The 26,002-nt window shown below is 50.5% G+C and overlaps 1 protein-coding gene across 1 annotated transcript in view; it reads left to right on the forward strand.

The window, feature by feature from the left end:
- Positions 1–630: 630 nt before the first annotated feature.
- The window catches only part of IGDCC4 (immunoglobulin superfamily DCC subclass member 4), a 37,598-nt gene continuing 12,226 nt past the window's right edge, over positions 631–26,002 (forward strand). Inside the window, 13 exon segments of the mRNA XM_032593506.1 lie at positions 631–662; positions 3,823–3,920; positions 4,811–5,155; positions 5,824–5,965; positions 13,300–13,436; positions 14,742–14,882; positions 18,654–18,809; positions 19,614–20,027; positions 20,552–20,716; positions 21,255–21,392; positions 22,275–22,445; positions 23,449–23,688; positions 23,841–23,942. Of these exon segments, the coding sequence (XP_032449397.1) occupies positions 631–662; positions 3,823–3,920; positions 4,811–5,155; positions 5,824–5,965; positions 13,300–13,436; positions 14,742–14,882; positions 18,654–18,809; positions 19,614–20,027; positions 20,552–20,716; positions 21,255–21,392; positions 22,275–22,445; positions 23,449–23,688; positions 23,841–23,942 (2,281 nt within the window).

Genomic DNA, 26,002 nt, shown 5'->3' on the forward strand with positions numbered 1-26,002 from the left:
ATTTTTATAGATAAGGAAAGTGAAGCTTAGAACAGCATGATGGGGCTGTGTCTCCACACGTCCCCTTGTCTGTTCAAGGAATATTTATTGAGCACCTAGTATGTACCAGGCACTGTTTCAGGTACCAGGGATCTAGAAAGCTGCCGAGGGCATGATTCTGAGCTTGTTGCCTCGCTGGGGAGAAAGAAAGTGAAAACTCTAGAGTGATAACTGCAATGACCAAGGTGCTCAGGATCCCATGGGGCAGAAAAGAGGCAACAACATCAGAACCAGGGATAGCATGGCTGTGTAAGGAGAGGGAGCAGCAGGAACAACATATGACTAGCAGTGTGCTTTCAGAGAGCTGAAAGCGGTTTGATGGGGATAGAGGGTCACAGGGAACGGGAGGGAGGCAGGAGCTGACTGTGGCTTTACTGCCAGGTCCACTGAGGCCGGGCCTCTCAGGATCACAGATGAAGGGAACTGTGTGCCCATCCTTGTGTCCCAGGCCACTGTCCCAAGCTCTCCTTTCAGCTGTTGGTGGGAGGGGTTTAGTGTGTTTGTAAGGGAAGCCGCCAAGGTGGGGGGGTGGGGAAGGAAGTTTCTGGAAGACACTGACTTGGGTCTCCTAGGAAAAGACATAACGGCATCATGGAGAACCGGCCCCACACTGAACACAAGATGTAAATCTGTTGGGCCCCGAAATTCAAAAGTGACAAGGCATTGATGTCTGTGGCAAGTTCTTGGCTTCATGGAGGAGACATCTAGGCTGGGTTTCCCTCCCCCACCCTCTGGCCCCTTTCCTGAGAGTTCACGGGGAAATGGAACCCTGGCTCACACCTGGCCCCCACTAACCGCACAAAACAGCATCAAGCTGGCTCTGAGACTCGGAAGCGAATCTCCTTTCTGTCTGGGTTCTAATCGGCCTCATAAAATCTAACTTATCCTGCAAGTGGGTAAAATATCCTGTTAGAAGAAGGAGATCGAGAGATGACCTCAGGGTTCCCAAGCATAGGAGCTCCGTGTCTCTGGTAGGGTCTCACCAAGGAAGCTGAGGAGAAGGAATTGTGGCAGAGGAGCCCCCATCGAGGCACAAAGCTGGTGGGCAGCAAGCGTCCACTGTGTCTGCCCCAGTCCTGAGAGGGATAGCTGAGAAATACTCATGGGAAGGGCTTTGGGGGTCAGCCATGACAGTGGCTGGGGGTGGCAAGAAAGGGGTGGCCAAGAAGCCACCGGACGAACAAGGTCCACTCCTCAGAGCATCGCTTTTATGAAGCGATTTGGTGGTGTAGGGACCAAGTTTATGTGAAAAGAAGCATTGCTATGTAATGGAGCAGAATGCAAAATCGCCACAGGTTTAAGAATCAAAACATTTGGGGGCAGTCAGCAAGCCTCCTGAGCGTGCTGTCCTCTGCTTCTGGCAGAATTTTGGCGAACATGAGAAAAGTGGAGACTCTTCCTTTTCAGGCTGGGGAAACTGAGGCTGGAAGGAGTAAAAGTAGTGGGCCCAAGGTCATGTAACAAATGACCCAGGACCTTGACTCCGGACCAAGGCTTGTCCCCACCCCCCCCCTCCCCACCCAACACCCTGTTGTCCGTCTAGGCAAGAGGAAGGATGGGCAAGGGACCCGCAAGCGGCTATGTGATGTAAAGCATAAAAAGCTTCTGTCCGAGGAGGCAGGGCCAGCTTCATGGATGGCTGGCGCCTGAGCTGAACCCCTGGGGATGCATGTCCTGGGCACAGAAATTGGGTTGGGCACTGAGGCAGAGAGAACCCTCATATTCAAAGGCAACTGTCTCTTCAGTGCTGGGTTCATGCCCCAAAGGTCAAAGGACATTTCCCCTACTGTCTTCCGGAGAGATGAGACACCCCAACCCCTCCACCTATCTGGGCCTCAGCTTCCCCACTTATAAAATGAGGAATCTCAAGCTTCAAAGACATTTCCACCAACCTGGGCCAGGGTGGGCTGGTTCCCTCCTCATCTACATCCCTGTTGGTTTCCCTGTTCTACCTTGCTGGGTGCTTGGCTCCTCAGAGGTGGCGAAGCCAGACATCTGCTGACCCATGAATATTCAGGAAGGGAATCGGAGCCTCCTCTGGGCTCCCCAGCCAGCCACCGGCCTCTCTGGCTGCCGTCCTGCCCGCCAGAGCCCAGGCTGCTGACATACCCAGCAGCTGCTCAGGCCCCAACTGTTCACATTGTTTGTTCAGCGCGGCAGGGGATTTTCCAGGCCCCGGACGTGCTTTGGGGGGCGGGGAGGCTGCCGCAGGGCTCAGGGATTCGTGTCATGTGGGGCTTTTCTCCCTTGAAACTCAAACTGACTGCTCAGCGGCTGGAACCCGGCAATTGGAAGCCACTGGGCTGAGAGCCCGGGCTTGTCTTCCCCCTACCCTATGTTTGAATCATAGAATCTAGGGCTTTAGAGGTAGAAGGGACTGGCTGTTAAGAACTGTAATTAACATTTGTGTAGTTTTTTTTTTTTTTAAAGTAACATCTTTCATTAAAAAAAAAAAAAAAAAAACCACGCAAACATTTGTACAGTTTATAAAGAGCCTGTAAAGAATGAGCTCCCATTCCTTGATTGATGCGCCGACACCCATCATCTTGTTTACTCCTCACAGGCTTGGTCATATGGGCTTCATTTTACAGATCTGGAAACTAAGGCCCAGAGAGGTTAAGGGGTTTGTCACACAGCTGGTAGGCAGAGCAGCACGACTGAAAACTACATCTTTGGCCCCAAGGTCAAATGCTCTTTCCACCACAGCAAATAGCCCAAAGTGATGTGAAGGCCAGTCTGGTTTCTCCAGTCTGGTTGGAAACCGGGTGAGGACAAGGGCTGCCTGTCCCTGCGCTCACTAGTGATGCTGAGGCTGGTTGTGCCGTTGGAGGTGCCAGCAGAGCCTTTCTGATGGATTAAGAAAGGCAGAGCCCTGGGGGCGTCTCCCTCTCTCTCTGCCCCTCCCCCACTCATGCTCTGTCTCTCTTGCTCTCAAAAAATGAATAAACATTTAAAAAATTAAAAAAAAAAAAAAAAAAGGCAGAGGCCCTGTTCAGGCCCCATTGGTGTCAGAGCCCTGGCTTCTGCCCTGGCCTCCTTACTCAGCCAGTTGGGACTTGTCTTTGCCCCTCAGTCTTATTTTGCTCTAGGAGTGATGGGAAGAGAGCCTGGAGACAGACAGGGGTTCTAAGTATGGACATCTATATGTCCAGGTCATGACAAGTATGGCAGAAACTGGGGCACATATGTTCAGGTGTGGAAGGTTGTGTCTACGGTCTGTATGTGTGCCCAAATGGTGTTCTATATGTTCGGGAATAGGTTTATCCACGTATGACTCTTCACCGAATAATCCTAAAATCTTAGAATCTCAGACATCACCTGCTAGCTACGTTTGAGTAAATTAAAGTCCAGAAGAAGTGACTGGCCCGAGGCCACACAGCTAGACTGTGACAGACCCAGGTCTAGAACTTGAGGGTTGCCTGATTCCCAAGCCATTTGGCTTTCTGCATGCCCTCATGTGGCTATCAGCCCAGACCTGCTCTGTACTAAGTATGTGCCATCGTACTCATCTTTGTCCTCGGTACATTCTCAGATGTGCCGTTGTGCCTGTAAGCAAAGTGTCAGGCCTGAGGATAAGAAGGGACCTTGGGTCATTGAGCTTGTATGGGACAGGGAGGTAGCAGGTCGACCTTCTGGTCAACACAACTGGGAAAACCAAGCATTTCTCTATGAATAACTATTACTGGGCCTTGTTGAAATGGTAGTTAAGATGATAAACATTGGCCTTTGTGTATTTTTGCCTTGACCCTGGGATGACATTCCCCTCCCCCAATTCCCCCCTAGTCCTCCCTTTGTGGCAGGGGCCGTGTTGGAGCTACAGGCTCTTCTGGGGCTCCTGGGGATGGGCTCTGGCTTGCTGCATGACCAAGGGGAACTGAGCTGTAGGGAGGAGTGCTTAGCCTCTCCTGTCACTGGGACAGAAGTGGGTTGGGTGATAGTGGTCAAGATGATCTGTAAGGTTCCAGGGAGGAGTGACATTTCCGAGGGCCAGTTCTGTGCCAGGCCAGGCACTGTGTTCCTTTTCCACACCTTGTCCCACTTAATGCTCCCAACAGCCCTATGAGGAAGGGGTTACTGTGTACTTTTTTTATTGAGATAAAATCCACATAGCACAGATTTCACCGTCTGGAGTGTACAAGTCAGTGGTCTTTCTGATGTTCACAGGTTTGCACGACCATCACCACTGACTAATACCAGAACATTCTCATCACCCAAAAAAAGAAACATCATATCCTTTTGCCATGGTTCCTCATTCTTCCCTCTCCTTAGCCCCCCGCAGCCATTCATCTACTTTCTGTCTTTGTGGATTTGCCCATTCTGGACATTTCCTAGAAATGAGATTGTATAATATGTAGCATTTTTGCGACTGGCTTCTTTCACTTAGCAGAAAGTTTTTTAAAGTTCATCCAGGTAGCAGATAGCGGTACTCTCATTTCTTTTGATGGCTGAGGAATATATTTAGCCACTCATCAGGTGCTGGGCATTTGGGTTGTTTCTCCTTTTCACCTATTATGAAGAATGTTGCTGTGAACTGCGTTTTTTGGCTGATGAAGAAATTGAGCAGCCAGGGAAGGTGGGCGCGGAGAAGGGCGGCAGACTGCCCAAGATCACAGGTGATGGGGCGGAGCCAAGGATCTGGATGCAGATCTCTCTATGGGACCTCTTCTTCCACGAGCTGCCCCAGCCCCTGGGCAGGTGACCGAGGATCTGGAGGCTGTGGAATGCGGGAGGACCCACACTAACAGCCCTGGTCCTGGCCCTCTCTGTGCAGGTGAACTGCCGTGGCCCCCGGAGACAACAGTGGAACTGAGTTGTGGGGCAGGGCCACTGCAAGTGATCCTGGGCCCAGAGCAAGCTGCAGTGCTGGACTGCGGTCTGGGGGCTTCCGGACCCCCCACCAGCATCACGTGGAGCAAGGATGGAGGCTCTCTGCCTGAGCACGACCACCTGCGCCTGCTACCAAATGGCTCCTTATGGCTGTCTCAGCCGCTAGCACCTGATAGCAGTGAGGAGGCCAGCCCTGGGAACTCAGAGCTCATTGAGGGCAACTATTCCTGCCTGGCCCATGGCCCCCTTGGAGCGGTGGCCAGCCAGGCCGCAGTGGTCAAGCTCGCCAGTAAGTGCCTGCAACCGGGGGCTGAACTGAGACCCGGGAGGCCTGGGGTGCGGGAAGTGTGGTCCCCATTAGCTCCTTGCACAAAGGCCTATCTCTTGAGCTCACTCCACTTTCCTCTGCTCAGTAGGTCCTTTCCTGGTGTGGCTACCTCTCCCCGCCCCCCCCCGTCCTTTCCTTCCTCCTTTTCTTTCCCTTTGAGTTTGAGAGTCTAGAGTTGTGCTCTCCTCCAGGAAGCCCTTCAGAAAGTCTTGTAAGAGTGGGGGGCACTGGAGCAGGTGGAGTACCTGGACAAGCCCCATCATCCAGCCCGGGTGGGGGGCGGTTCTCAAGAGACACAAGATCACCGTGAAGAAATTTTAGGCCAGAAGAAATGTGCATCTTACTGCAGTCTGGCCATGATGGTGATGTTAGGGGTTGGGGGGCAGTGCTTTGCGCTTCATTCTGACACGGCATCTGACCAGTAGTCTCCACTTCTTACCCCCCGGCTGCCTCTTCAACTGTGTCTCTGTTGGCTGGCATTTGCTCTGCTTGTGTTTCTGTCACCTTGTACCTTCTCTGTCTCTGTGTGTGTGCATGTGCGTGCCTGTGTGTGTTTCACTGTCTGTGCCCCCTGTCTTTTCCGGGCTCCTCTCCCGTCTCTGCCCACGCGTCTCTGTCCTCACCCCCAGCACTCGCAGGCTTCTCTCTGCACCCGGAGTCTCAGGTGGTGGAGGAGAACGGGACTGCTCGGTTTGAATGCCACATTGAAGGGCTGCCAGCACCTGTCATTACTTGGGAGAAGGACCAAGGGCCGGTGCCCGAGGAGCCTCGGTGAGTGTCCTATGGGGAGTGGGCGGTGGGTAGGCCAGAGAGGGCTCTGGGATGTGCTCGGGAACTGGGATTCTTACAGCCACAGTGGCTCCATTTGCCTAAACTGGTTTAGGGGCCAACCACTGCCTGACTCTCAGCTCACATCCTGTCCCCGAGAGAAGTTGGGCAGAGTTTTTACTCCTTGCGAAGAATGCCACCCACTAAGCTATGGAGCTTGGGTATGGCATAGTGATAGAGCGCTTCAGAGCATATCTAGCCCAAGCACTTGCCTTACTGAAGAGGAGATTGAGGGCCACAGAGGAGCAGAGGCTGGTCCTGAGACTTGATCCCTACTGTGGCCTCCTGGCTAGGCCCAGATATACATGCAGCACGAGCAGAGAGCACGAGGCTCATTTGCTTCTGTGGACTCTGAGTTGGTCTCATGACACGGTTGTCACCCCATGGATTCTTACATCTTTGGAAATGCAGCTCCAAGGCCTTTCCCAGTCACCCTACGGTCCTCTGCCTACATCTCTCTAGCTGTAGTTACCAGCTCGCTTTCTCCTTCTCTCCTGGTGGAGGTGGGGCTCCTTGGCCTCAGAAACACTGGTTTCCAGGTCTCTCTGCCCTGGGACTAATCTGTCTTGAGTGTTGAGTTGTCCCAGCTGCTCTGACTTTTGTTCACATCTAGGTAAGGGGTACAGGTATAGGAGAAACCTCCATTTGGTAGAAGGGCCACAGGGCATATTCCTGCAACAGAAGTGAGGGAGGAAGAAGGGCAGGAGGTCAAGCTGCTGATTCAGGTGGTTGCTTAGCCTGTTCCTCCTCACAGAGGCCCTTCGCACTCAGCTTCATTCTCCCCACCCATGAAATTAAAAGAAAAAAATAAATGAAAGAGTTAGATTAGATCATCGTTCTTTGTAAAACAATAGTCACTAAAGGTGCTTCTCGAAAAAAAGTATTCCGTGGTCAAATAAGGCCGGGAAAACTACCTACAAATCCCCTTCTTGGAGCTGGCAAGGCTCTGACAAGTCCTGTATGGAAAATCCGTTAAACTTGTTGAACCAAGCACTTCATAGTCTCCTTGGCCCACAGCCCCTCTTGCAGCAACCCTGTTAACATCCCATGAATGAGCATTCTAGGGAGTGACCTTGGAAATGCTGACCTGGCCTTTCTAGGGTTGACGTTTTAACTTCTGTGGCTTCCAAAATGTGGGCCCCTTGCTGCTTTTGGTCGGTGCTTCCTGAGAGTTGCTGGGCAAGAACCAAGTGAGGGCCTACTCTTGACAGCCACCAGAGAGTAGGAGAGAGCAGAGAAGTCTCCCCGTCAAAAGGCACAACAGGTCCCCATTTAATGAGAGCTGTGTTTTCTCACTTAATTCTTCCCATCATCCTTCAAGGTAGATGTTTCTTATTTTCCATATTTTCCTCTACTTACTTTTAGTTTATATTCCTAGAAGATGCGTTTTTCATGTTCACGTAAGCAAAAAAGAAGAAACCCTTATCATCCATAGAAAGCCTCTGTTAGTTTTGATGTCTGTCCTCTGGAATTTTCCCCTATATGTTTAGAAATACCCTCTTTTAAAATGTGGATTATACTGTACATACTGGGGTTTTTTGTTTGTTTGTTTTAAGTAAACTCTATACCCACCGTGGGGTTCAAACTCATAACCCCAAGATCAAGAGTTGCGTGCTCTACCTAGTGACCCAGCCAGGCCCCCCCATACTGGGATTTTTTTGCTCAATTACCTTTTTTTCCAAAACAAAAATAGAATTATAGAGCAACTTTTACTTTTTTTAAATTTAACACATCACGAACATCCTCCCAGGTCTATACATATGGCTACGGCAGATAGTATTATTTGGATTGTTAAACAAGAGACCTAAGGATCAGAGACAGAAGTAACTTGGCCCAGGGGCACCTGGGTGGCTCATTCGGTTAAGCGTCCAACTTTGGCTCAGGTCATGATCTCATGGCTCGTGAGTTTGAGCCCCGTGTCAGGCTCTGTGCTGACAGCTCGGAGCCTGGAGCCTGCTTTGGATTCTGTGTCTCCCTCACTCTCTCTTACCCTCCCCTGCTTTTGCTCTCTCTCTCAAAAATAAATAAACATTTTAAAAAAAGAAGAAGTAACTTGGCCCAGGTCACACAGCTAGTACACAGAGTGTGGGATGCTAGAGACTTGGCATGAATGACACACAAGCTGCCTGTGATTTGGTGGTTGGGGTGGGGAGGCTGCGGGGTCTGAAGAAGTTCATGCTACAGATGGGCTTAAAGGTCAGGTGGTCCAACTGTGGCTCTGAGCAGAGAAGTTACTTTCCCAAAGTTTCTCAGCAAATAGTAGGGCTCCCTTGCCTCCCAGCATCTAGTCCGGGCATCATCCTATGAAGCCGCAGGCCTCTTCTAGGAGTATGGAGCTGCCAGTTCCTGGGCCCTGGGAGTGTTTGCCCCCAAGTTCTCTGAAAAGTGATCCTCATCTATAAATAAGCCAGGCTCACATGTCCCAGCACATTGTGTAGGGGGAATAAAGAAATGTCTAAAACAGCAACTTGATTGTGCCCAAGGTATGTATTTTTACACATGCCCAGATATAGCACATGTACAAATATGCTATTCATAAACTCAGCCCAGGGTGTGAAGGAGCCCGTATGCCTCGGTGTAGGGTGTGCGCGTGTGCAGTTAATCAACACACTCTGTCAAGGTATGTGTACATATGTTTGGAACTGATGGTGAAGACTAGACCCTGAGGCAATTCCCTGGTACTTATACTAATTTCTAACAATAAGGGATCATTTTCCTTCCACGGGAACCAGTAATCAATGAGAGCAATGTTTCCCAAATCCCAGGCTTTCACAAACCCCCCTTATAATTTTGGCCATCCCTAAACCATTTATTCAATCGCGTACTCAATACATGTCTTTAAACCAACCCTCTTTTGTAACTTTAACACGAATTGAAAAGGAGCATTATTTCCCCGCAGTAAAAAGGAAAACCAGCAACACTTAACACAAATAGAAGGTAGCCATAAAAATAAATACATAACCACTGGAATAAAAAATGTGTGTCTGTGTCTGAAGCCACATGAAATAATTTTGTTATCACCACTCACACTTGAAAAACGTGGCACCGCCTGGTTAAGCATCCGATTTCAGCTCAGGTCATGATCTTGAAGTTCACAAGTTCAAGCCCCGTGTCAGGCTCTGTGCTGAGAGCTCAGAGCCTGGAGCCTGCTTCAGATTCTGTGTGTGTGTGTGTGTGTGTGTGTGTGTGTGTGTGTGTGTCTGCCCCTCCTCTGCTCACACTCTGTCTCTCTCTCAAAAATAAACATTTAAATACACAAATAAATAAATAAAACATGACACTAATGGACCTCAATACCTTAGGATCCCTAGTCCAGTCTCCTGCCCTACCCATCTCCCAGTGCCCAGGGTGTCTGTCAACCTCAAGTGACCCTTGGCCAGTGTCCCGTTTCTCTAGGTGGATCTCTGAAAAGCTCAGGGTCGGGGCTCCTTGGCCCTTATGAAATTCAGAGCAGCTATGTCATTTCTACTATGTTCTTTTTGTTGTTGTTAAGTAATCTCTACACCCAACGTGGGGCTCCAACTCATGACCCGGAGATCAAGAGTCCCATGCTCTACCGACTAAGCCACCCAAGTGTCCCTCTACTGTATTTTTAAATCCCTGGTTCCAAGTAGCCTTTTGGAGGTGGGGCAGCAGGCTGAAGCTCAGGCTTGGAAAGAGAATGATCCTTTCCTTTTGGAGAGAGGTTGCTTTTCATTCTGTAAGTAGCTACTTTTATTTGAAATTTGAATTGATTTTAAAATAATAAAACATAAAGGGACACCTGGGTGGCTCAAGCAGTTAAGCGTCTGATTTCGGCACAAGTCATGATCTCACAGTTCGTGAGTTCTAGCGCCACATCGGACTTGGTTGTCAGCGCGGAACCTGCTTTGGATCCTCTGTCCCCCTCTCTCTCTGCCCCTCCCCCACTGTTTTCTTTCTGTCTGTCTCTCAAAATAAATAAATAAACCTAAAAAAATAAAATGAAATAATAAAACATAGCAATTTAATGGAAAAAAGTCATCCACCAACTGAACACAGACAGTTTTTACTATTGTGATTATTCCCTCCCGGTCTTTTAAAATATGGGTATAGTTTCTATCATTGTAAGTATGTGTTTAGAATTTGTGATTCATAGATAATATTTTTAATGTGAGATAATAACACATTAGGGTCAGGGTTGGGAAGGAGGCAGGACAGAATTATTTAACCCATTTTTCAGATGAGAAAGCCGAGGCCCAGACATATGATATCACTTGGTAAAGTCACATATGCTGGAACGAGTTCTCCCCACTATGTCACAGCTGCTTCTATGTTAGAGCTTGGAGTTTTAAAACAAAATGTACAAGGGTATATGTTTTTCCCAATTTAAATTTTTAAAAGTTTTGTATTTCCAAACTAATATCAAAATTTTTATTTTTTAATTTTTTTAATGTTTATTTATTTTAGAGAGAGAGACAGAGACAGACAGAATGTGAGCAGGGAAGGGGCAGAGAGAGAGGGAGACAGAATCCGAAGCAGGCTCCAGGCTCTCAGCTGTCAGCACAGAGCCCAACGTGGGGCTTGAACTCACAAACCTTGAGATCATGACCTGAGCCTAAGTCAGATGTGTAACCGACTGAGCTACTCAGGCGCACCCCCCAAAATTTTTTTTAAAACACAACAAATAAGAATTTCCAGTAATCACACTGCCAGAGAAAAAATCTCCTTGAATGATGTTAAGCTTCACCATCCTTGACTTTCTTTGAGCATATCCTAACATATCATTTATCTGTTTTCCAAAAATAGAACTGCTTCCTAAAAACACTGTTTTGTGACTTTTCCCCCCCACTAACCAAAATATCTTGCACATACTTCCAAGGACAGAAAAAGATTTTAACAAAACAGAAAAGATTTTAGATGAACACAAAAGTGGCTCCATCCAGCTTTTGTTGGCTGCAGTGACAGCACCACATGTGAGGAAAGGTATCCCTTCTTTCCTTCCTTCCTCCCTCCCTCTGTTTTCCTCCCTCTCCCTTCCTCCCTCCCCCCTCCTTCCTTCTTCCCTTCCTTCCTTCCTTCCTTCCTTCCTTCCTTCCTTCCTTCCTTCCTTTGTTCCTTCCTTCGTTCCCGTACATAAATAAGGAAATGTTACTTGTCCAAGGAGGTATTGGCTCTTGGGTACATGAAACACAATTTCCGTGGAAAGCCTTGGAAACTTTGAGGTTAGGAAAAGTGAACTGGTCTGGCAGAAACCCTGCAGGCAAGTTCAGCTAGCTAGAGTAAAGGAAGAGGAAGGGTCTTGAAGGCAGAGTATATTAAGTGGAGGAAACCTGGATGGGGATAGAGGTCTTGTTTCCCAGATGGGTTCTGCTTGTCCTTCCCCACTGGTCCTTTCCCATCAAATTTTCCTGGCCCAGGATTTTACCTCCAACTACCCTTTGCCTCCATGTCCCTTTTCCCCTGCTGGCCCCAGCACTGACGTGGGCAGCTGCTGGAGCTGAGGGTAAGATACTGGGGCAGAGGTGGGCTTACCCATGGAATGAGGGAAGGAGTAAAGCAGGTTTATGTTTTTTCTCTAAGTCTTTGGGCCATAGTAGGTCTCTAGGCCTGTGGCCAGAGTTTTCTCCCAATACCCTGAACCAGTCCCCCTCTCCTGTGTTTAGATTTTTTCATAGCCCATTTTCCAGTGAGCCAAGGGACCTTCATCAACCACACTGCTGCCCCACTCCCTCTCTAACTTTGGCCCAGTCTACATCCGGGGACCAGCACCATTTGCTCTATGGAGAAACTAGGACTCTCAACCTTGAGCTGACCCTTCAAGGATCACGGTTGGAGGATTCAGGAAGACGCATTCCCCTGCTACTTGGGCCAGAGCCCATTCTGCCTACCACACCCCAGACCCATGGACACTGCCTTGCCCGGATTGCATTATCTCTCAAGCAAGGTCTCTGAGCCTTTCTAATCTGAGTGGCTTTTCAGCCTCTAACCAACAGGGCAGAGAACACCCCCTTCATTCATTACCCTCGTAAGTAATGTATGCATTGACTGGGGCTTGCTAGGGACCTTGTCCCTTCCACGGGTATTCTCAACCATTTAATGGCTGGTGAGACAGGCAGGTAGGAAGAACATGGGATTTGGAACCAGAAGACCTGGGTTCAAGTTTTAACTCTGCTCCAGCTGTGAGACCCTGGGAAAATACCCTGCTGCCTCTGAGCCTTAGTTTTGTCACCAGTAAAATGGAGGTTGTGATGTCCTCTATCTCTTCAGATTGTTTTGGCTCAGATGACACTGTATGAATAAAATGGATTTTTATCAGGGAGGGAGGAGGTAACATAGGCAGGGGGTAAACAAATTGACACTGTATAGAAGGCTGTGTAAGTCTTGCATTGTCAGCTCCCAGAATCCCAGGTCCCCTCCCTGGAGACAACCACCATTACCAGGGACCTTCAGTGCAAGCATATTAAGTGTGCATATCCCCACACACTGTTGTGCACCAAACATGCTTTGGAGATTATCCTGTTTCAGCACACATGGAACAGCCTCCTTTTTTCTTTTTAAGTATTTTTTTTTAATGTTTATTTATTTTTGAGAGAGAGAGAGAGAGAGAGAGAGAGAGAAAACCAGCAGGGGAGAGTCAGAGAGAAGGGAACAGAGGATCTGAAGCAGGCTCGGAGCTTCCAGCAGAGAGCCAGACACGGGGCTTGTACTCACAAACCATGAGGTCATGACCCAAGCCAAAGTCAGATGCTTAACCGACTGAGCCGCCCAGGCACTCTGAGCTGTCTCCTTTTTAACAGCTGCCTAGCATTCCATTGTGTGAATGTACTCAAACCGATTTAGCTAGTTCCCACCCTACAGATGGACACTTGGATCGTTTCCAGTCTTCTGCCTTTGTAGTTACAGTGCTGGAGTGAATATCATTAAACATGTTTTTGTGTACATATATGAGAATATCTGTGGGATAGAGTCCTCGAAGTGGCGTTGCTGGGTCAAAAGGCATGTGCAGGGTTGATTTTAAGATCTTACCAGCTTGCCCTTGAAGGAAGCTGTATCCATTGGCATGGCGATCGACACAGGAGTGTCTTCCCTCCATTACCTCATCCACAGAGGGTGTTAGAAAACACCCAAAGTGATCTTTGCCAACCTGATAGGTGAAAATGGCATCTTACAGCTTTCATTTGCATTTTTTTTTTATTATAAGAGAGGCTTGAAAGTAAAATGCTGTCAGTAGTTCAGGCTGGAGAGGGAGGTGGACCTAGGACAGCTCCCTGCAGAGCTCCTGCCCACCTCATAGGTGACCTCTCCCCCTTCCCAAGGCTCATCATTCTTCCCAACGGGGTCCTCCAGATCCTGGACATTCAGGAGAGTGACACAGGCTCCTACCGCTGCGTGGCCACCAACTCAGTCCGCCAGCGCTTCAGCCAGGAGGCCCTACTCAGTGTGGCCCCCAGAGGTAAGGGGGCAGGCTGGATGGGGAAACCTGGGGATTTCTGGACCAGCCACCTCAGAGCTGGGAGGCACCTCGTGAGGTCCAAGCTCCGCCTTCAAATAGGTGACAGTGTATCAGTCCCACTGGGCAGGTGTGGAGTACCACCCAGCAAGTCAGAAATAGAACTGGAGCTGGAACCCAAGACTCCAGACTCCCAGTCCAGCTCTCTTCCTGCAGAGGCTCTGTGTTCCCTTGGGTTGGGTGGAACATCCCGGGCTGGGGACAGAGGTGGGGAAGGGAGGCATCTGAAGAGGGTGTGTCAGTGCCCTGAAGCCATGGTCCCTGCCTTTCTGTGTCTCCTGAGGACTCTGGGCATTAGGGGATTGGCTGAGCACTGAGAATCTGGTTCCCTGCAGTCTGGTGCTCCTGTCCTCTCCATTTCTCCGAAAAGTTCCTGTTCCAGTGTAACACAGTAGGAAAGGCACAGGCTTTGGGGTCGGAAAGACCTGGTTTGAATCCTGGCCTCTCTACTTGCCATCTATGTGACCCTGGGCTGTTATCAAATGTCTAGCTCAGGGAGGTTGTGAGAATAGCTGAGATAAGAGTGGAAAGCGCCTGGCACCCAGCAGGTGCACAACAGATCTTAGTTCAGGCCTCCCCGAAGGGCCTTTCACTTGCCTCCCTTTGCCATGACATCTCCCCCGAACCCTGCACTTCTGCACATCTCTTCCCATCCCCCCATCTTAAATCCCCCGCTCAGGTAAGCAGGTTTAATTCTGGTTCACTCTCTGTGCCCAGGGTCTCTGCCTCCACCTGCTGGACAAACCAGGTATTCGCCATGCTGACCCAGGGGGCCAGGGTCACAGTGAGAACTTGGCAGGGAATCCATGCTCAGGGAGCTGCCAAACTGCCGGAAACTCGACCCCTACCTCCTACCTTTCCCACATGGGAACCCAAAGCCCTTTGAAGAAAGGACTTGCCTAAGGTCACACAGTGCCTTAATGGCAGTGCTGGAACCAGAAACTGTGACTGTTGACTCCACCTCCAGGCTCCAAGTCTTCTCATGACCCTGATGGTCCTCTGCCTGGAGGGAGGGTTTGATTTGGCAGGCAAGAATGGCGGTGGTGTGCCAGAGGCCAGGTTTTTCCTCTCCAAGCTCCAGGAGAAAGAGCTCTGCGGAACTATGTGGCTGCTTTTGCCACCTGTCAGATGAAACCCTGGCTGTTCTCTGCCCCACCTGCTTCACCAGGTGATTCTGAGCATCAGGTGAGGTACTGCATGTATGGACACCTAATAGTAAGGCTGCTTGCTGGCCTGCCCTCTCTCCAGGGTCCCTGGCGTCCACCAGGGGGCAGGACGTGGTCATCGTGGCAGCTCCGGAGAACACCACAGTGGTTTCTGGCCAGAGCGTGGTGATGGAATGCGTGGCCTCAGCTGACCCCACCCCTTTCGTGTCCTGGGTCCGACAGGGTAAGTGGAGGGAGGGGACTCAAGGTCATGGGAAAGGAGGGGGTAGCATCTCATGTGTCCCCAAGTTGGGAAGCTATAAGGGTGACCACTCTATAGTCACCTACCTTTGGTGTGGTGGGAACTCCTCTTCTAGGGCCGAGTATGGGGATGGGGGAAACCTGGACAAACTTAATCATCAGTCTTTGAAGTGCATTTCCTCTATGAAACACTCTAGTTCTGCCGCTCACGTAACCATTACTGAGACCCTATTTAGGGTGGTCTCAACAGTACTGCAAGTGAATGTGTGAGAGCTAGAAGGGTGCCGCGCAGCCATCGAATCAGGTGAAACCAGGCCCCCACTGCTGGTCTGCAAAGCTGCTGCCGTGTATGCTTGGCTTCACGCTGGGCACAGTGAATTTAAAAAATCAGATGAGACAGACAGGGACTCTGTGGTCTGAACTCATCATAGTCTGGGTGAGGGTGATAAAACACACACCATGAAAAGAGGTTTGCCTGTATTGGGCAGCACGTGATAAATGCCAGGTAGGACTGCGTTGCTCTCAGGGTAATGAGGATGCTGGCCAAACATCACCTTGCAGTCTGCTGAGCACTTCCTGCCAGAGCCTGGAAGAGCCCTTTGAAGGGGATAGGGGTGAGGACTATTATTCCCAGTGGACAGATGAGGAAGCTGAGGCTCAGAGAGCCAAGACCCAAACTTTAGAGCCTGTTCTCTTTCTGGTACACCACTTCCTACAGTCCTAACTGGAAGAAAAGCAAGGATTATTTTTGTTTCCATTGTCAATGAGGAGTGACCTACCTCAAATTGATAGCAGAAGTAAGTCTTAAACCCTGCCCTCTTTACCTTTCTTCCCTGACTCAGTCTACTACCCTACACTGGCTCCTTTACATAAGTTTGTATCTCACATTCAAAAGAGTATGCAATCGGGGCGCCTAGGTAGCTCAATCAGTTAAGTGTCTGACTCTTGATTTCAGTTAAGGTCATGATCTCATGGTCGTGAGATTGAGCCCCATGTTGTGTGAGGCCTGCTAAGATTTTCTGCCTCTCTCTCTGCCCCTCCCCTGTGTGTGTGTGCTCCCAGAAAGAAAGAAAGAAAGAAAGAAAGAAAGAAAGAAAGAAAGAAATGTATACATAGAGTTTAAGGAAAAGTAATAAACTGAACAAGTATGTATCCCCCCGCCCCCCAGGGACATGTGAGTGGCTCAGTCAGCTGAGCGTCAGACTTCAGCTCAGGTCATGATCTCACGGTTTGTGAGTTCAAGTCCCACGTCCATCTTGCTGCTGTCAGGCTGTAGCTCAGAGACTGCTTTGGATCCTCTGCCCCCTCTCTCTGCTCCTGCCCCGCTTGTGCTTTCCCAAAAATAAACAAATATTTTTAAAATGAAAAATAAATAAAAAAATAAAAAGTATGTATCCCCCCACCCAAGCTGGTGAGATGTAACAGTGCTGGTGTCTTTGGGCCTCCCCAACCTGAACACCTCATTGGATTTGTGATACTTACTTAGTTATTGGGATCCTGGGGCCAGCAGGACCCTCATACTATTATTGGAATGAGCCTGTGGTATCACCCAGAAATTCTAATATCAGTGTTTCTCAAATCCTGACTTTGTATCATGATGACCCAGGGAGCTTATTAAAACTGCAGACTCCCTCCCTTCATGCCTGGTCACTTGTGAACCAGGAATCTTAATGTTTAACAATTGCCCTAGGTCCTTGCTGCTGAAAGTGTGGTCTTTGGACCTACCACCTGCACCTACTTAGAAATGCAGAGTCTGGGGCATGCCCTAGGCCTCTGCATCTTAACAAGTTTCCTTGAGATTCTGTGATTCGAGTACATAGTGAGGGTTTGAGAATTGCTGTCCCAGAGAATCCTGATACTTATGGTCCTGGGAGCTCCCTTACAGAAAGTCTGCTAATAGCACTCCTGGACAGAGACTGGGAAGAGAAAGCCTGGAAAAGGATTTCCTTCCTGATATGCTGGTCACTGTTCCTTTCCTAGATGCTTACTCCACAAAGTCAGGGAAGAGACATAGCTTTTTGTTTTGTTTTCTTCTGATTACAAAAGTTGTGTGTGTTCATTGTAGAAAACTAGGGAAAAGCAGAAACAGAAAACATTCCATTTAATCTCTCTTTGAGAGATTAAAATTGTTAACATACAAGTGTATTTTCTTCCAGATTTTCTTCTATGCATATGTGCATTTTTCCCTAAAATTGGGAGTAGTTCCAAATCTTACTTTCAGTCCACAGCATATCATAAGCATTTTTCCATCTCTAAAACTTTTTCAAAAAGTAATTTTATTTTATTTTTTAAGACTCCATGCCCAACATGGGGCTTGAACTCATGACCCTGGGATCCAAGTGTCAGATGCTCTACCGACTGAGCCAGCCAGGTGCCCCCCAAAAAGTAATTTTAATGACTATATTCCATCATTTGAATATAGCCATAATACAACTTGCCAGTTTCTACTGTTGAATTTTTAAGTCCTTTCCAGTTATCCACTATTACAGTTAACATTACAGTGATCAGCCCTGTTCATATCTCCCCAGGACAGCTGCCCACAAATGGGATCCCTGGGTCAAAGTCAAAGTGGAGACCCCATTAGCATTTACCCTTTCTCTGGCATTGCAGCTTACCTTTTAAAAAACCTTTCCTAATTTGGGGCACCTGGGTGGCCCATTTGGTTAAGCATGCGACTTTGGCTCACGTGTTCGGTTCAGGTCATGATTTCACAGTCCATGAGTTTGAGCCCTTTGTGGGGCTTTGTGCTGACAGCTCAGAGCCTGGAGCCTGCTTCAGATTCTGTCTCCTTCTCCCTCTGCCACTCCCCTGCTCATGCTCTGTTTCTCTCTCTCTCATAAATAAATAAATAAATAAATAAATAAATAAATATTAAATTTTTTTTAACTTTCCTAATTTGATAGGTGAAAATTAACATCTGTGTTTTGATGTGCATTTCTTTGATTATGTAAAGCTGAACACTTTTTTGTATTTCTTGGTCATTTGCACTTTTTCTCCAGATTTTCTGTTCATGTTCATAAAGCACAGGCTTCTTTTTTTTTTTTTTTTAAGTTTATTTATTTGAGTGTGGGCATGCAGAGAGAAAGAGAGAGAGAGAGAGAGAGAGAGAGAGAGAGAGAGAGAATTCCAAGCAGGCTCTTTGCACTGTCTGTCAGCACACAGAGCCCGATATGGGGCTTGAACTCAGGAACTGGAGAGATCATGACCTGAGCCAAAACCAAGAGTGGGTAGCTTAAGGGGGGGGGGGGAGGGTCTGAGTCACCCAGATTCCCCTAAAGCATAGGCTTTTAAAATGGTTCTCATTTCATATCAAGATAAAAGTCTTCTGTATGTTCAAATCTTTGGCTTTGGTCAGATCTTTCCAGCCGTATCTTCATCATAATATTGGGACAACACCATACAGGAGGAGTGAGTTCTTGAGAGAAATGAATTTAATAATAATGGTAACAGTAATAAGTGACTAGTTTACTGAGCACCTGTTAGGTGCCTGCATTGTGCCAGGTCTTCTCACAAACCTTATTTGTTTCACCCCCACAGCAGCCCTTCCAGCTAGGGGCTATCCATCTCCCCATTTTACAGACAGAGACACTAGGGTTCACAGAGGGTCACTTGTCTAGCAAGGGGAGGAACTGAAATTCAAATAAGGGACTGCTGTGTTCTCTTAGTCCCGTGTCGAGGGGCCCCTGGATGCAAGGAGTAGATGGAGGGCCAGTCCTCGGTGCCCCCCTCCACCGCTCTTCCTCTCCTCCCCCAGACGGGAAGCCCATCTCCACGGATGTCATCGTCCTGGGCCGCACCAACTTGCTAATCAGCAGCGCGCAGCCCCGACACTCGGGCGTCTACGTCTGCCGCGCTAACAAGCCCCGCACGCGCGACTTCGCCACGGCCGCCGCCGAGCTCCGCGTGCTGGGTGAGGCGGGGTGGAGGACCCGGTAGTAGGGGCTCAGGGGGACCGGATTGGGCCGGGTCAGCTAGGAGTGGGGAAGGGAAGATGGGGAGGGGGGATGGGCAAACGGGTGTGTTAGAAGGACTGAGGGGCGACCCTGGAAGATGGAAAAGGGCTGGAGCTAGGGGGACGGCGCTCAGGGGAGGGACCCTTCATTAGGGTGGGTAGTGCAGGGGACAGCTGGAGGAGGGGAAGAGCGGGAAAGGATAGGAGGAAGGGGTGGGGGAAGTTGAGGCAGGGAGAGAAGGAGAGGGGTGGTTAGGGCATGACTTGGGTGATTGGGGGGTGGCGACGGGTGGTCTGAGCGGGACCTAGGTAATGGGGGGAGTGGGAGGACTGAGGGTTAGGGGAGACGGTGGAGTCGTCTGGGTGGCACGAAAAACTGGGGGACGGAGTTGCTCAGGGCTGGAATAACTGTGGCAAGGGGGGAGTCTCCCCCGTGTGGGAGACACTGGAAAGAGGGGAAGAGGTTACGGTACCTGAGGGAGAGGGGTGAGGCCCAGGAGGAGCTAGGGTACTTAGGGGAGGTTCGGGAGGCCCGCGGACAATTGGGAGCGAGGAGGAGTAGGCCGGCGGCGTGGGGCTGGGGTAAACGGGGGGGAGGAGCAGGGGTAGGGCGGCGCCGCATGCGAGTATTTGGGGGCGGGGTGACTCAGGGAGAGGCTGGAGCGAGCGGAGGGCGCGCGGCAGCCGGCCGGGGTATGCGGAGAGGCGGCAGGACCCCTGGCGGCCGGAGCGCGCGGTCAGCGTCCCCCTCCCCGCCCCCAGCGGCCCCTGCCATCTCGCAGGCGCCCGAGGCGCTGTCGCGGACGCGGGCGAGCACGGCGCGCTTCGTGTGTCGAGCGGCCGGGGAGCCCAGGCCCGCGCTGCGCTGGCTGCACGACGGGGCGCCGCTGCGGCCCAACGGGCGCGTCAAGGTGCAGGGCGGCGGCGGCAGCCTGGTCATCACGCAGATCGGCCTGCAGGACGCCGGCTACTACCAGTGCGTGGCGGAGAACAGCGCGGGCACCGCGTGCGCCGCCGCGCCCCTGGCCGTCGTGGTGCGCGAGGGGCTGCCCAGCGCCCCCACGCGGGTCACGGCCACGCCGCTGAGCAGCTCCACCGTGCTCGTGGCCTGGGAGCGGCCCGAGCTGCACAGCGAGCAGATCATTGGCTTCTCCCTCCACTACCAGAAGGCACGCGGTAAGTCTGCTGGGGACCCGCGTGGGGGCGCCCTGAGGGGGGCACAGGTTAGAAGATGGATGGGTTGCCGTGTGGGTACCTTTGGGGATAGGGTGGGATGGGGTGGGAGCCCGCGGAACAGACCCGCATAGGTATGGGCTAGGCAGTACTCTTCGATGTGCTGGAAAGGTCAAAGTGTGCAGCACATTTCCCCCTCAGCCACAGCCTGTTATGATAGAGGAGGAAGAGGATGCTTTTGCTCCCAGAGAAAAATGCCTTGGCACTCCTGGAGCCAGTTTATTATAGCTGCAGCAGGAGTCACTTCAGTTAGATGCCAGAAAGAACTTCCTAGCCAGCAGAGGAATTAATACAGTGGGACTAGAAGCCAGGGAAGTCTATACTCTGGGGCTCAGATGATCTGATGATTTAGTTACAGACTATTCCAGAGACTGGGGCAATGTGAAGGATCCCTAGATAACCTCCAGCTGGTAGGCCCCTGGGGGTGGCCTTGTGACAGTCTCTTTGTCCCTATGTCACTGCCCCAGGTATGGACAATGTGGAATACCAGTTTGCAGTGAACAATGATACCACAGAGCTGCAGGTTCGAGACCTGGAACCCAACACCGATTATGAGTTCTACGTGGTGGCCTACTCCCAGCTGGGGGCCAGCCGCACCTCTACCCCAGCACTGGTCCACACACTGGATGATGGTAGGGCCTCTAAACCTGCAGTGGGCCCCTTGGGTTCCAGAGAATTCCCTGGGGATGGTAGTTCGGCTTCTCTTTACTAGTGTTTGCCAAGGGACTTTTACCTGCCTCATGTCATCTTTTGTGCCCTGTAAGGGGGTGGGTAATGGTTCTTCCCAATTTACAGTTTAGGAAACTGAGGCCCAGAAAATGAGAGTGACTTGCCCAAGGTCAGTAGTACAGCTGGGACTTGAGGACAGGTCTTGATTCCCTCTGTCATATGGCCCTTCTCAATATCCATGTACCATCCAGTCAGGCAGGGGCCAGTGACATGAAACCACTGGATGTGGAAGATTGTGCCCCAAACCTTTTTCTGGCTTTGGGGTGGGAAGGATGTCCCCTCATCTCCAGTTTGGGGCTCCCCTGAGAGGCTCCCTTTCCTCCCTCAGATCCCGGGCCTACTTCTGACTTGCTGTGTGACCTGGGCAAGTCTCTGATCGCTCCTGGGCCTCACCTTCCACGTCGGTGGAGCAGAGCTCACGCTGATGTTCTTCTGTCTCAGTCCCCAGTGCAGCACCCCAGCTCTCCCTGTCCAGCCCCAACCCCTTGGACATCAGGGTGGCGTGGCTGCCCCTGCCTCCCAGCCTGAGCAATGGGCAGGTGGTGAAGTACAAGATAGAGTACGGTTTGGGAAAGGAAGGTAAGTGGGGGCAGGGCTCCACCTGCCTGGGAATTATTGATGTGAAGGGCTGGCCAGAGCAGCTGAGGACCCAAGTAGAGGTGGGGAGAGTCTGAGGAAATTAAGCAGAGAGGTAGAGTAGGGAAATATGAACTTGGACAAGAGGAGTGTGGGCTAGGTGTAGGGAAAGGTAAAGAGGCAAAGCTCAAGACAGAGGCCTGGGTTCTAGCCCCACCTCCTCTACAGCTATAGTGGGTAATGCGGTTAAGTCCCTGCCTCAGTTTCCTTATCTGTGAAATAAGGCAGGTAGCCTAGATAATCCCTGGGGTCCCTTCCATCTCAAAAAGCAGATGAGAGAACAGGAGGTGGAGGGTGTGCTTGTGGGATTGGAGAAACAGAGCATTGGGGACGGCATGTTAGGGCAGATGTAGATGATCTAGGGGAGAGGGTGTGAAAGGGATAAAGAGTTAGGAGAAGGCAAGTGGCTGGGGGGGGGGGGGGGCAGGGTGAGAGTGAGAAAGGAGGGAAGCATGAGGAAGGGGGCTTGGGGTGGTCATCAGAGCTCCAATAGGCAGGCGGTACCTGATGGCCTTCAGGGACAACCCCTTGTGCCTGCGTCCTAGAGTGTGTATGAAGGGATGGTCACAGACAGTTCATGGGGAAGTGCGGAGTGCATGCTGTGGTTCTCTCCACTCTGAGCTGAGGCTGATGGCCTGTGTCAGCCCAGGCTGGAGGCCCAGGAGTCAGCTCTGGAGCCATGACTGAGGGGTCAGTGCTGAGAGGGCCTCAGGCTCCCATGGGCGCCGAGGAACCACGATCTGGGGAGGAATAGTTGGTATAGGGGAGTTTAGGGGCCCTGGTCTTTAGGTGGCCACCCAGCAGCCATGTTTCCTGTCCCAGCAGATCAGGTTTTCTCCACCGAGGTGCCTGGGAATGAAACACAGTTTACGCTGAGTTCGCTTCAGCCCAACAAAGTGTATCGAGTACGGATTTCGGCTGGCACAGGGGCTGGCTATGGGACGCCCTCCCAGTGGATGCAGCACAGGACGCCCAGTATGCACAACCAGAGCCACGGTAGGGGGTCTGAGGGGAGAGGAAGGACCGTGTGTGTGTGACTGAAGTGTATGTGTGCCCTTAGAACTCAGGCCCAAACACCCTCTCCTTCAGAGACCTTCCATGGCTCCCCCTGCTTGAGGGGTTAGGGAGGTCAGGTGTAGAGGCGAAGGGCTGGCCTTTACAGACACGCCTGGGCTACAGTGTCCCTTCTACCTGCGTGATCTTGGACAAACCATTCACAACTCTGAGGCTTCATTTATTGCCAAAGGTGGCATAGGGATTAATAATGCATTGTGAACCGGTGTTTAGCACGTAATAAGAGCTTGTTAAATACTAGTTGCTTTTCACTGATCGTGATTGTCGGTTTTGTCAAGAGGCCCAATAATACAGTGATTAAGTGCAGACAGAACCTGGCACATATGCTCTCTGTGTGACCTTGGGCAAGTCGCTTAACTTCTCAGTTTTCTTATCTGTAAAATGGAGACAGTAGTATTTTTGTTATTTTGTAGGGTTGTGAGAATAAAACACATGTACAAAGGGCTTAGAACAGTGTCTGACACATAATAAAGCCCCACTCTTAGGCTCCAAGTCGGCTCCCCACACCAATGGCTCCTTCCCTCCTTTCCAATCTCAGCAACCCCTGCGACCCCCTTGCCTGTCAGTATCCACGCATGCATTCCTTCAGAAGAATTATGGAGCCCTACGCTGTGCCAGGTACTATCAGCACCGCCCCAGAGGTGCTCCTTGCTGACCTCTTTGCAAGCGCTCAGGAGACACGCCTACATTCTCAGCACTCTGGGTGTGTAGAATAGGGAGTTCACCTCTAGACTGAGCTCAGGCCTGGCACAAGGAGTGGTGGCTGAGTGTCCATTCACTGCAAGGAGGCTGGCAAGGCTCTCACTCAGTGCTGGCTTCCTGCTTTTGGCTTCCTCCTACCTGTCCCCCTCTCCCACCTCTGGCTTCCTTCTCCTCACTTCCCATTCTCTCACCCCTTCTTCCCATCCTGCTCTTTTGCCCCCAGTCCCTTTTGCCCCTGCAGAGTTGAAGGTGCGGGCAAGAATGGAGTCCCTGGTCGTGTCGTGGCAGCCTCCCCCTCACCCTGCCCAGATCTCTGGCTACAAACTGTACTGGCGGGAGGTGGGAGCCGAGGAGGAGGAAGCCAATGGTGAGAGTCCCCCAGGGGGCCGTGGAGACCAGGCTTGGGATGTGGGGCCTGTCCGGCTCAAGAAGAAAGTGAAGCAGTATGAGTTGACCCAGCTAGGTGAGGAGGGCTGGGGGAGGGAGGGAGATGGGCATAGCCTTGGTTGGGAACGGGGCAAGCTGGGCATGGAAGTTGGGAATGGAGTGCTATCTGGGGATGAAAGAGTGGCCTCAGAGGTCCCTCTAGCCAGTGACCCCCATGACCTTCCCCAGCCCCTGGCCGGCTGTATGAGGTGAAGCTTGTGGCATTCAACAAACATGAGGACGGCTACGCAGCGGTGTGGAAGGGCAAGACAGAAAAAGCTCCCACGCCAGGTGAGGGGGCTGGGGAAGAAGAGGGAGGAGGGCTCTGTTGAAGGGTCTGTGTGCCTCTTCCTTTCCCTTCCCTCTGGGCCAGCCTTGGTGGTCAGGCCATCCGGTAGCCTCAGCTACCCCCCAGACCCATGCTCTTAGGCTCAGGGGTCCTCTTCTAGCCCCAGACAGCCTCTGTCGCAGACAGAAGCTTCAGTTGGTGCACTTTCAGGACTGCTACCGTATTTTCATTACCCATGAGCAGTGCTAATTTGGAAGGTTTGGACAGAGAGAAACCCCATGGTTAATCGGTGACTCCTGACCCTGTTTGACCTTTAAACATGTTTTAAAATACATCCACCTACATCACACTGCCTATCAGATTATCCCTCCACTCTAGGCAGGGAGAGTGTCCTTATGTGGCCCATCAGGAAAGTGAGACTCAGAGAGGTAAAGAGACTTTACCCAAGGTTGCACAGAGCCTAGACTAGAACCAGGACTCTTGGCTGCCCAATGAGTCTTTCCACTGTAGTACACTGCCTACTGGCTTTGTATGGGCCACCTTGGGTGCCCATGATGGATCCCCTCACCCCTAACTTCCCAGGCTGATTTTTAACCATGCGGTTTTGTCAAAGGAGCCCTCAACCAGGAGCCAGGAGACCTGAGTTCTAATTCCAGTTTGTTCATTCAGCAAATATTTTACTAAGTGTCTACTGCCCTGTTCTGGAAATTTAGTGATGAACAATACAGATAAGGTACCTGCTGTCATGGAGTTTATTTTATTTTATACTTATGTAATGAACATATCATACTATAGTACTCACTATATATGTCTTAGTTCGGGCTGCTATAATAAAAATACCCCAGACCGAGTGGCTTAAACAACCATTTATTTTTCACAGTTCTGGAGGAAGTCCGAGGTCAAGGTGCCAGTAGAGTCAGTGTCTAGTGAGAGTCCACTTTCTGGTTTACAGACCATAGGCCATCTTCTCACTGTATCCTCACATGGCAGAAAGGGGGCTGGAGGGCTCTCTGGGGGGTTCTTCTACAAGGGCAGTTATGTGCTGAAAGTCTGTGTCTCCCCCTCCATCCCCACAATTCATACATTGAAACTCTACCCTCCAATATGATGTACTAGGAGGTAAAGAGGATTAGATGAGGTCGTGAGGGTGGGGCCCTTATGAATAGGATTGATGCCCTTATAAATGTCACAAGAGAGCTCACTGCCTCTCTCTGCTGTCCTCGATAATATCATACAAGGAGAAGTCGGCAGTCTTTAGCCCACAAATGGGCTCTTACCAGAACTTGAGCATGCTGGCATCCTGATCTTAGACTCCAGCTTCCATAACTGTGGGAAATAAATTTCTTTTGTTTATAAGCCACCCAGTCTATGGTACTTTGTTATAGCAGCCTGGATGGACAAAGATAGGAAATAATCCCATTCATGAGGGCACCACCATGTGTTCAAATGTCAACATAGGAATCTGGCAGGAGGCGCAAACATTCAGTTCATAACAATATGCAAGATGCTTTTCTTTTTTTTTTTTATTTATTAAACAAAATATTTTTTTTACATTTATTTATTTTTGAGAGACGGAGACAGAGCACAAGTGTGGGAGGGGCAGAGAGGGAAGGAGACAGAATCTGAAGCAGGCTCCAGGCTCTGAGCTGTCAGCACAGAGCCTGATGCGGGGCTCGAACTCACGGACCGCGAGATCATAACCTGAGCCAAAGTCGGACACTCAACCGACTGAACCACCCAGGCGCCCCTGCAAGATGCTTTCCTGTGTACTTAACAAATAGTAACTGATTTAGTCCTCATAACAATACTATGAGGTAAGTATATTATCAGCTCCACTGACAGAATAGGGACTGGAGGCAGAGAGAGGTTAAGTAACTTCTCCCAGGTCACACAGCTAGTACATGGCAGAGCTAGAATTGGAACCAGGGTAACCTGGCTCTAAAATCTGTGCTTTTAATTGCCATGATTTGTTGCCTCTCTCTATACAGTTTGCTATTTATATGACCTTGGCCAAAATCACTTAAATTCTTGGGAGCCTCAGTTTCCTCATCTGTGAAGCGGG

The sequence above is a fragment of the Lynx canadensis genome, chromosome B3 (assembly GCF_007474595.2).
Source record: "Lynx canadensis isolate LIC74 chromosome B3, mLynCan4.pri.v2, whole genome shotgun sequence".
Lineage (NCBI taxonomy): Eukaryota > Metazoa > Chordata > Mammalia > Carnivora > Felidae > Lynx > Lynx canadensis.